Source organism: Mixophyes fleayi, chromosome 8, assembly GCF_038048845.1.
Source record: "Mixophyes fleayi isolate aMixFle1 chromosome 8, aMixFle1.hap1, whole genome shotgun sequence".
In the NCBI taxonomy this organism is placed as follows: domain Eukaryota; kingdom Metazoa; phylum Chordata; class Amphibia; order Anura; family Limnodynastidae; genus Mixophyes; species Mixophyes fleayi.
In genome coordinates, this window is record NC_134409.1 from 42,682,398 (window position 1) to 42,694,552 (window position 12,155).

Consider the following 12,155-nt stretch of genomic DNA (forward strand, 5'->3'; position numbering starts at 1 on the left):
AGCTTACAAAATAGTAGTGAATATAATTTATCTGATATTATGCGGGCGTTTTTATATTATTGGATGTTATAAAAATACAGAATTAGTCTTTCATGTGTCATTTTATTATCAGACAAACTATATCCACTACTATTATGTAGTGAAAATATTAGTGTGAATGCAAACGCATCTAAATAAATTTAGATTCATAACAGGGATGAATAAACCTAAATGATACATGTGACAGATAATGCTGTATTTTTATATCATCCAATAATTTAATAACACCTTCATAATATCAGATAAACTATATCCACTACTATTGTGTAAAGTGAGAATATTAGTGTACTATAACCATCTAATATATAAATGCTTAGTGGCGTCTGTGTGTGTGGAAAATAAAAACCAAGTTGCAGCGCCACCTGCTGGGCAGAGTTATACACTGACCTACTAAATTCTTAGTGTGTGTGGGAAAAAAAATTCAAAAAGGGCTGAAATTTGGTAGGGCTCAAACTCATTTTCGTGAGGTAATTTTACCTCATGAACACACATGTGTAGAGGCGTGCGTTAGTGTGTGTGTGTGGAAAAAACTATTTTCTCAGAAAGGGCTTATCCAATTGACCTGAAATTTGGTATACTGACATTATTTGACAAAAAAATTAGAATAGTCAAGTCAGTTAACTTCCATCATCTCCCCTTCCCCCCGTGGGAGGGGTAGTAAAGGCTAAATTTACGAGTTGAGGGGTCAAACTAATTTTCGTGAGGTAATTTTACCTCATGAACACACATTAAAAAGGGCGCTTGCGTCGTGAAGTAACGATCTTCCCCTGAGGAGGCCTGGGCTAGGCCCAAAGGCATGACAAGAACCTTTTTAAGACCTTAAGTATCTTGATTTGACTAGAATGCATGAGACTCATGCACGGGTTAACTTGTATATGAATATCTTAGCTTCTTATCTTAAACATACTTTCCCATGTTGTCTGTGGAAAAAATAGTTAAATTGAAGCATTAGAGAAATTTTGTTTTAATTTTTTGTCCCAAATTATAGTGCAAACTATCACAAAAATAAGAGTATAAAATCTCCATATACCCCTAGATAAGGGTTCCACAAATCCACTCAGGGAGCCCTAACAGTGCATGTTTTTCACATCTCCTTGCTGGAGCACAGGTTCATATATCACTGATTGACAAATTTTAAAAGAACCACAGGTGATACTAATTATTTCACTTATGATATGGAAAACATGCAATGTATGGGCTCTCTGAAGACTGGATTTGGGAAACCCTGCCCTAGATGAATACCTTAGATTTCTAGATTGAACCATTATAGGTGCATGCTTCTTATGTTCTTGCACTGCACAGCCTCTGCAATTGCACCATAATGCCCCACAAACAACTATGTGAAAATATACTCCATTGTTTCTAGGTCATATCAAGTGCCAGCTAGTAAGTGAAGTGTAAACATGGAAGAAGTTGCAGAATCTGTGTTGCGTGTGTTTACATATGCCAGGATGAAACAAAAGCACTCGATCACAGCAGTAGTAGAAATATATACCTTTATTTCTAGATCATAAAATGTAATTTCTTGAATAAAATCATACTATCACTAAAACCAGGATCAATAGATAAGAATAATCTGGAGTATATTACAACAGTTACATTAGTTATTTTGCATTATATGAAATATTATTATTATCATTATTATTATTATCATTATTATTATTATATCAACAGAATTCTTTTCACATTTTTGTCCCTTTGAATTTAGTGAATGATCCTAATTAAGAGTGAGTTTTATGCTAATGTTCTAAAAGATCCCCTTTTGCTCTTTTGTACACAGTAGACAGTAACACTTATAATTATACAGATTACAACTGCTACAACACATACTACCACTATTAAAACTGTTACATTTATATTCCCGGATGGAGAACTAGCAGTTGTTTTAGTTGATGGGATAGCTTTGCTGCTAGTTAATGGGTTTGTTTGGGTATTTGTGCTGCTAATTACTGGCTTAGTCTGGGTAATTGTGTTATTAATTACTGGAGTACTTTTGGTAGTTATGCTGCTAGTTAATGGTGTACTTTCAGCTGTTTGTTGGATAGTACTGCTAATCAGAAGTGTATTGATGTTTGTCAGTATTGTAGGGTTATCAGTCAGTGAGGTGGTGTACTCAGTAACTGGCTGAGGGAAGGAAGTTAGTGGGATTGTGCTGAAAGATGTAGGAAGGGTTTTTCCAAGTGATGTGAAAGTACTGTCAGTCACTAACATAGTGCTGTCAGTTGGTGGATGAGACAAGACACTAGTAGATTCTGGAACTGTAGAAGTAAAAAGTGAGGTGGTGTACTCAGTAACTGGCTGAGGGAAGGAAGTTACTGGGATTGTGCTGAAAGATGTAGGGAGGGTTTTTCCAAGTGATGTGAAAGTACTGTCAGTCACTAACATAGTGCTGTCAGTTGGTGTATGAGACAAGACACTAGTAGATTCTGGAACTTTAGAAGTAACAAGTGAGGTGGTGTGCTCAGTAGCTGGCTGAGGGAAGGAAGTTACTGGGATTGTGCTGAAAGATGTAGGGAGGGTTTTTCCAAGTGATGTGAAAGTACTGTCAGTCACTAGCATAGTGCTGTCAGTCGGTGTATGAGACAAGACACTAGTAGATTCTGGAACTGTAGAAGTAAAAAGTGAGGTGGTGTGCTCAGTAGCTGGCTGAGGGAAGGAAGTTACTGGGATTGTGCTGAAAGATGTAGGGAGGGTTTTTCCAAGTGATGTGAAAGTACTGTCAGTCACTAACATAGTGCTGTCAGTTGGTGTATGAGACAAGACACTAGTAGATTCTGGAACTGTAGAAGTAAAAAGTGAGGTGGTGTGCTCAGTAGCTGGCTGAGGGAAGGAAGTTACTGGGATTGTGCTGAAAGATGTAGGGAGGGTTTTTCCAAGTGATGTGAAAGTACTGTCAGTCACTAGCATAGTGCTGTCAGTCAGTGTATGAGACAAGACACTAGTAGTTTCTGGAACTGTAGAAGTAAAAAGAACAGCCTGTACTATATTAGAAATATGTGATTCCTGATTGTCTTTATCAATGGCAGTCAGAGCAAAATAAAGAACCATTTCATTTTTTGGAACTACATCTCCTGGTACAAAAGTAAATGTTTCCCTGGATCCAGCTAGTTGAGGTTTGAAGTTGGAGATATCTACTTGAGTTGAGTTTCTGAAGTTGTCTCTGAGATCTCTTGGACTGATGTTTATTCGCAGATCATATCGTGAAACTGAAAGGTCAACATGGAGACACACAGTCAATCATTTATGGACTAAGAGCATGTGAATGCAATAATAGCCAAACATAAAAATATGAATACAACTTACTGTTAGAAATTATGTTTGATCTTACAGTAAGTCTACATTATCAAATAAAGTTTAAAAGGTTTTCAGTACTGCACCATTTAAAAACAATTGTTACTTCAAAACCAGCCCCTCTTTCTCTAATGCAGAGACTGGCCACCTGTGAGTCTCCAACTGTCATGGAAGTATGCTTAATTTTACCACAACAGATCAAGAGACACAGATTAGCTGGCTCTAACACTCAACGGTCTCATACTGTAAATTTTGTATTAAGATAATCATGTGTAATCCAGTCATTTGCAGACATTTGATTTTAACATTTAAGCTAAACTAGAAAAATGGTATCTGTGCAAAATACTACACAGCAGCCAGTTATCTGTGCACCTAGTTTTCATAAATGTTTTAGTGCATTTTAGCAGAGAAATTCCTGTGGAGCATACATATTAATAAAGATGGCTGAGGTCTATCATTCTTTTTACTCTAACTATTTGCTTTGGGTTATGTATATATTCTTAAACCTCGGAACACGACCATTGATATCAGGTTTTTAAGGTATAAATAGTTCAGAATAAATGGGAATTTGTAAATACATAGGAAGAAGCTTACCTCTTCCTTGGTCCAGGTCATCACCAGTTGCCGTCCACGACAAAGCTATTGAGTTCCCTTGTGCCTTTGCCTCCAAATCAGTAATTTTCCCAGGGCTGTAGGTGATATGTTCTGTACTTGTTGGGACATTATTTACTGTGAAAAAGCCTCCTGAAATTGTTCTACTAATTCTATCCACAATAATGTGAAGATCCTCATCATTAACTACAGGTCTTGGTGGGTTTATAGACATCATACCTAAAATACGTATAAAGAGACAATTTATACCAGTAATATGTCTATAATATATCTAGAGGTTACTTTTGTTACATATATTATTCTAAATCTAATCCTTTTTAATCCTTTCATAGAAATATAATGCATGAGACATGAGATTCTATACTAAGTGCAGTATAAATGCATATCCGCTTAATGACATTTATGTGCACTTTTCCTCATACCTACAGTGCACACACACACACATATATATATATATATATATATATATATATATATATATACACAAGTTAACCCGTGCATTCTAGTCAAATCAAGCTACTTAAGGTGTTAAAAAGGTTCTTGTCATGCATTTGGGCCTAGCCCAGGCCTCCTCAGGGGAAGAGCGTTACTTCCCGACGCAAGCACCCTTTTTTAACGTGGTTTTGTCCACATGTCACCACCTCATCATTTTTCTCCATCACCTCATCCTTCATCTTCATCGCCACATCCTTCATCAAGCTACTTAAGGTGTTAAAAACTCCCCACTGTCACGGCAACCACCAACCACTCCCAACTGTCACTTCTCCTTCAAGAAATATATAGGTCAGTGTATAACTCTGCCCAGCAGGTGGCGCTGCAGCTTGGGTTTTTTTTGCCACACACGCCACTAGGCATTTATATAGTAGATATATGCAAGCCTTGCCACTGTCCCCTTTTCTTTCTCCAAAACGCGCCCTCTAACTGCAGTAGGAGGGGCTTTTGCTGCTGCCACCACCAGGCTTCTTAGCTGCACCCCGTATTCACCAGAGACCCCTGCAAGGGAGTTTGGGCTTCACTGCAAGAGGGTGCGCAGGTCGCGGTTCTCCAGGACAGCTACAGAGTGGACAAAGCGCAGTCAATCAATCCGGGTCAGAATCAAATGGACGGCAAGGTACAAGGGATGATCCAAAGAATAGATATATGGACTTTTGGTGGTGGACAGGGATCAGTATGGGCAGTCTGACTTGTCTGCGGCTTTGCAGCCCCATAAGCAGCAAGCTGCAATGCACCATGTTTCCTGATACCTTTTTATCATAGTTAGCTTTAACTTTTTCAGCAATTTGTGCTACAGTAGCTCTTCTGTGGGATTGGACTATACGGGCTAGCCTTCTCTTCCCGCACACATCAATGAGCCTTTGGGCGCCCTGACCCTGTCGCCGGTTCACCAGTTGTCCTTCCTTGGACCACTTTTGGTAGTTAATAACCCTGCATACTGGGAGCACCCCACAAGACCTGTCATTTTGGAGAAAAAATCTGACCCAGTTGTCTAGCCATCACAATTTGGCCCTTGTCAAAGTTGCTCATATATTTAAGCTTGCCCAGTTTTCGTGCTTCCAACACATCCACTTCAAGTACTAATTGTTCACTTGCTGCCTAATGTATCCCATCCCCTGACAGGTGCCAATGTAATAAGAAAATCAATGTTCTTCACTTCAACTGTCAGTTGTTTTAATGTTGTGACTGATCGATAGACATATATATATATATATATATATATATATAATATGTAAGTTCTAATGTCATTGCACATACCCTGTGAGTTCTAAAGTTGTCATGTCAGTTTTCATTAGTAATAGAGCACCACCTACTGTAAAAATATTTGATGATGTCTCAGTTTTTCCTGCCTTATATAAAAGCAGAGGCTATAACTTTCTACCTTTATAATATGGCATTCCTGGATTACTGCAAATATCCTTATAATTTTCAGTTAGGGATTCATTGTATCATGTATTAAGATAAAAGTAACATCATTCTCTTTTTTAACATACTATCTGTATAATATGGGAATTATGTTGTATATTACTGCTATATACTGTATATTATTATTATTATATGTACTGTTACATACCATTTTCTACATATCCAGGAATGTAATGAGCACGATTTTTAGGCGCTACCAGTCTGCTTTCTGTCTCTCCACCTTCAACACGCACTTTTAAGCTATATCTTCCATTTTCTGTGAAAGAGGTGAAGTATTTTGAGTAGACCCCATCATTCCTGGCTATATCGCCGCCTAAAAATAAAGTAAAGAAATATATGTATAATCAATAAATATTTTACATTAATGAATAAAAATCCAATATGTGACTCTGTTTTAAAATAAATTATATACTTGACTGTTATTCCATTTAAAATACTATAGCAAACTTTGCAGCTATACAGGAGAGCCTTTCATTAGGTTCTATACTCCCCTTGCACTTCCCCACAATGTATTAAAAAATGTCCTTCATTTGTGCTTCTTTTCACAAAGATGAGAGCACATAATAGCTGGCTTTCTGTCCTTATAGGTCAACGCGACTTCACGTCAAACTACAGACTAAGGTACATTCTCATGCAGTGAGGTCTGCTGAAAGTTGCCATTGAGTAAGTCAACCCAGGAGAGATCATAGTGCAGTCTGAAGTTCCAATCAGAAAAAGTGAAGTCAAGAGCTATAATTAGCTTAGGATGTTATTTTATATGCTATCTCTTGAGTGAATTAGGGGGAACAAGGATTTTTTCTTATTAATACATAGAGGTTGTCAGGATCTGTCTTGCTTCCTATGTAGCATCGTGCCAGAACGCTGCTTCATCTCAGCAGCTCCTGCCTCTGGGATTAGATTGGATTTTATTATTGTGTTCCTCTAAATGTATTATCGGCAGTACCTCTGATCCACCAGAGGTGCTGCTATTGTGCTTTGCTTCTCTGAGTTAACCTTGCTGCACCAATTATCTCCTGTACTTGGTTGTTCCCTATTTATACCTGCCTCTGTCTCTTACCTTGGCTGGTCATTGTTGTAAGACTGTCCTCTCCGCAGACCACGACAACCTACAGAACTGTTTTCTGTTTATTCCCCTCCTGATTCTGGATTTGGTTTCACTTCACTTCGGGTTCCCACATTACAGCCTGTTCTGCTCCCTGGGATGAGGCCCAGTCCGCCATTTCCAGCCGCCTGTCCTGTGGCGCCAGTTCCAGCTGACTGTCCTGAGGCACTAGTTCCAGCCACCTGTCCTGAGGTGCCAGTTTCGACGGCCAGTCCAGAGGTTCCAGTACTGGCCGCTAGTCCAGATGTGCCAGTTCCATCCGTCAATCCAGAGGTGCCAGTTCCAGCCGCATGTCTCAAGGTGCCAGTTTCAGCCACTTGTCTCGAGGTGCCAGTTTCAGCTGCCAGTCCTAAGGTACTAGTTCCAGCTGCCTGTCTCGAAATTCCAGTCCCTGCCACCTGTCCTGAGGTGTCAGTCTCTGCCGCCTGTCCTGGGGTGCCAGCTCCTGTCACCTGTCCTGAGGTGCCACCTCCTGTCGCCTGTCCTGAGTTGCTATCCTCTGCCTCCAGCTCTGAGGTGTCATCCTCTGCCTCCAGCTCCGAAGTGCCAACCTCTGCCACCAGCTCCGAGTTGGCATCCTCTGCCTCCAGTTCCGAGGGGCCATCCTCTGCCTCCATTTCTGAGGAGCCATCCTCTGCCTTCAGTTCAGAGGCGCCATCCTCTGCCTCCAGTTGCAAGGCGCCATCCTCTACCTCCAGTTCCGAGCTGACAGCTGCTGCCTCCAGTTCTGAGCCGCCAGCTGCTGCCTCCAGTTCCAAATCGCCAGCCACTGTCTTTGTTCTTGAGCTACAGCCTGCCTCAGAAAGGGTGCTGCCTCTACAGCCTGCTTCAGAGAGGACACTGTCCATACAGCCTGCTTCAGAGAGGGCACTGCCCCTACTGCCTGCTTCCAAGAAGGCACTGCCTTACCAGCCTGCTTCCGAGAGCGTTTCCTCTACAGCCTGCTCCAGAGAGGGCCCTGTCCCTCCAGTCTGCTCCAGAAACATTGCTATCAGTTCAGAGCAAGCTGCCGCCTAATTCGGTTCAGCCTGAGTTGTCGCCTAATTCGGTTCAGCCTGAGTTGTCGCCTAATTCGGTTTAGCCCGAGTTGCCACTTGCTGCGGTTCAGCCTGTGTTGACAATTAATGCTGTCCGCTCTGAGGCTTCTCACTGTGCTGTCCACTCTGAGGCTTCTCACTGTGCCGCCCAGTCCGAGCCTCCTGCCAAGTCGTCCGGCCAGTCCGGGCCTTCTGCCAAGTCGTCCACGCATTCAGGGCCTCCTGCCAAGTCGTCTGCCCAGTCCGCCCTGCTGCCAAGTGTGCCAATTCCGAGACGTCTCTTGCCGAGGTGCCAAGTCCGAGCCATCTCTTGCCAAGGGTGCCAAGTCCGAGCCATCACCTTTCTAATATCACATTTTAGAGGAGAAACTTGGGAATGGGTAAACCCATTTATTGAGACGGATCATCCCATCCTATCGGACTTGCAATCCTTTACTGTAATAAAGTAATCAACAAGTTTACAACATCTCTCGCTATGCCATCTTCAAGGGCCTCTGTACATTGGGCAATACCACCTATTTCATCAGGCCAAGAAATACCACTGTGCACCACCCTATTAGTAGAGGTTGCTGTTCCAAGTAATTCTCGCAAGAAGAAGCGGCGAAAGAAGAGAACAGGGTCTGTGGTATCTCAACTTTTCTCTGGCATGATCTCCATAGCCATTCCACCCTTGGATGAGGACTTGCATGCCAGACCCCCCATAGTGTACTATGACCCAGACACTTTCAACCACTTTTGGTAATACGAGCATGTAGAATCTGCCCTAAAAGGAGGGAGTACTCACAGGATCTGCCTTGCTTCCTATGCAGCATCTTGTCAGGATGCTGCTTCATCTCAGCAGCTCCTTCCTCTGGAATTAGATTGGACTTAAAATACGTTTCTTACTAATCTGACATTCTGCTTTCGAGTTGATGATAGTTACTGCTTATTTTGTCCAGACAAATCTCTAAAATGCTTAGCGGTTGATAACATAACCATAAACCTTTAACTTAACCTTAACACTTAAGCTATGTAATAAGAAACACCACACCAACTTGTTGACAATTAACTCTGTATATTAAATTACCTTTGCACTGATATGGTGGTGGGAGAACATCATACTCAGTCTTGCCTACTTATCAATTCTAATCAGGATGTCTCATCACGAGTCACCCATCCTCGGAATATCTGTATTAACTGCCATTTCACTTAAGCGCACCATTATAGTTTATCCTTAAACTTGGACAATAATCCCCATGCAATCTGGAACCTGAACTCTTCTGGGCTAATCGTAATTCTCCGCAAGCCAGCCCAAAGGAGCTGAACTTGCACCGAATCTAAGCCGACTCTTTGAAATTAACGGGTTCTAAACACCTCATTACCATCAATGTGCGCTTTCTCAAACTCACTTAGCGCCTGTACAGTGTTCTCCTGCCACTCCAAAAGTTGCTCCAGCCTCGGGACTCCAGTTCCGGCATCGATCCCATGACCCGGTGGTTCCACATACCTCCGGGGCTAAAACAACACACCCATACATAACTCAACCTGCGCACCAAGTGGCCAATTACCTCCAGGGCTAGACTAGCACACCCGTATAACACCTGTCCTGCACACCATATGGCCCAGCATTACCTCCAAGGCTAAACCAGAAAACCCTTACCATACCACGGCCTGTGCACCAAGTGGCCCATTACCTCCGGGGCTAGACCAGCACACCCTTAACATATCTGGCCTGCGCATAAGGTGCCCCATCATTACCTTCAGGGGCTAGACCAGCACACCTGTACCATACCTCGATCCACGCACCATGTAGCCCATCATTACCTCCGGGACTAGACCAGCACATTCATACAACACCTCAGCCTGCGCACCAAGTGGCCCATCATATCTCTGGGGCTAGACTAGCACACCTGTATCAGGTACTAGAACCCATGTACCTCCAAGCACACAGCCTCAGATAGAACCACAACCCGGCCAAAGATGACACTGGATCCAGCAGTCAGGAATGGGTGGGGTGGCTGCTTGTCTGGATACCAAGATAATTAATTGACTCCTCATTGTCCTTAAATAGTCTTTCCACTTGATCCTGCCCCCACTATGACCTGTGCATAGGCATCACCCTCACTCCTGTAGTCCTTGCATAGTTAACCCTTATTGAAGCCAAATAGTTATGTAAACAAATCTCATCTTTTAATCTCCCTCGGGCTTAATCCATCCCTCAGTTCTAATACCTTAGACTTAATGTTGCACATATATTAAGATGCTTGTGATTCAAAATATAGACATACAATTGTATGTTTGCACAAACACAAGCATTCCAAGTTTCAGAATGACTACTCTCCAAACATAAGAGAGGATATCATTAAACACAAAATATAAGAATATTGTTTACAAGATTTTTTATATACATTCATGCTACTTGAGTATTATATTATTATTTATTAGCTACTACATGTATATAGAGACTTATTCACTGAGGTATTTTTTATTATTAGAGAAACTAATCATGCTATATAGCAAATTGCATTCCCTGCATGTTTAAAGGGTACTTACGGTCACCTTCCCGGCTCTGTTTACCAGCATGTCATCTTAAATAGCCATAGAAATACTCAGTGTATTTTACTATAATATCCTTACAATATACACTAATGTATATTAAAAGCCCCCTAATTAAATAGAACCTCACATTACAATTGCTAAGCACACTATTATCACATTTCCTATACAGTCATACAGTATTATTGTGGTTACCCTATAGTTAAAGTTAATATGTATTTTCCTCTATGTCAACAAAGTTTTTTTAATTTGAGAATTGTTGCGAACCATTCACCGGAGTAGGTCATGTAGGCTATTCTTCTTCTTCTTATTCTTATTATTAAAATTCTTATTTAGGTCAGTGGTTTCCAAACTATGTGTCACGGTTCCCAGGTGTGACACGGCAATCTCACAGGGGTGCCTCGGCCAGGACCGGTGGTAAGCAAGGCGGGCGACTACTTGGTAATTATTTTGGCTTAGGGGTGCCTTGAAAAACTTATGGAAACCCTTGAACTGAGAAAGTTTTGGATCCACTGGTTTAGATCATGCAAATATTTTGTTTTTTTTCGCCAAATACTTTACTTACATCGATCTGTTTTGAATACATTTTTAATTCTTTCTTATATTTTTTTAAAATGACTAGATGATTGAAAATGGATACAGCAATGTTATATGTTTTAAAAGTAACAAATTATATTAGCTACACTATAAAAAATCATGTATTACAAGGTATACTCAGACAGCTTTTATGACTGTATTTTGTGACCTGAAGGATTGTGACTTTTTATGGTCAATGGACTCAATTAAAAAACATGTTTTTCACAGCGATATAAATATTTCCTGAAAAAAAATTACCTGCTCCATTGTCCAGAAGTTCTAGAATGACAGAATTTCCACTTTCTGATTCAATAAATGCTGTCACTTTGACTTCTGTTACAGGCAGTAGACCTTGTTGCACTGATGCATAAACAATCATTGGGTTGGGATAATTATTCGTCTCCTGGTTCATATGGACATTTACAATGACTGGAGGCACACTGGCATTCACAGCCTTGGATGTTACTATTATACCAACTACTTGATTTTTATTAAGGCTATTACAAAGGCTGTAATTCCAGGCTCCACTCTAGAAAGAGAAACAGTCATGATTACATTTGATCAGATTTTAAAAAGAGAGCATTTATATTGTGTAAAACAGCAATGATGTAAATTGTGTCTATTAGATCATACTAAGGCAGCGGTTTGTTGGAAGCTAGAAAAATAGGTGAAAACAGTAAGGTAACATGGTGGAGGCAAATGCCCCTAGTGTCACCCATATCCTCTTTCCTGGGGGCCGCTAGATACTGGTCCCAATATAAGGCTCCTATTATTTGTAAATTAAAAATCTCTACACCCATGTAAACTAAAGTATGTCAAAGACAAATAAAATTCACCTCAGTACTAGATAAGGATTCTAGATAAAGTTAAGCACATGTCCTATTTGGGTGCATTGAGAGGAATTATGGGAAAATTACATTGTGAAATAAAGATTCAGGGGGAAAAATGGTACTGTCCGAGGCAAAACAAGATATAATAGAGCATTATTACAACAGCTAATGGCCCAGGCTGTGATTTTAGGTACTTTTTGTGGCAGGGAATTG

General features: G+C 40.8%; 1 protein-coding gene across 1 annotated transcript in view; it reads right to left on the reverse strand.

Moving 5' to 3' along the window:
* Positions 1 to 1,598: 1,598 nt before the first annotated feature.
* The window catches only part of LOC142099215 (calcium-activated chloride channel regulator 1-like), a 57,394-nt gene continuing 46,837 nt past the window's right edge, over positions 1,599 to 12,155 (reverse strand). The window contains exons 11-14 of the mRNA XM_075182435.1: positions 11,371 to 11,641; positions 6,011 to 6,175; positions 3,925 to 4,161; positions 1,599 to 3,245 (exon numbers count right to left, since the gene is read on the reverse strand). Of these exons, the coding sequence (XP_075038536.1) occupies positions 1,774 to 3,245; positions 3,925 to 4,161; positions 6,011 to 6,175; positions 11,371 to 11,641 (2,145 nt within the window). The 3' untranslated portion in view covers positions 1,599 to 1,773. The remainder of the gene's footprint in view (positions 3,246 to 3,924; positions 4,162 to 6,010; positions 6,176 to 11,370; positions 11,642 to 12,155) is intronic.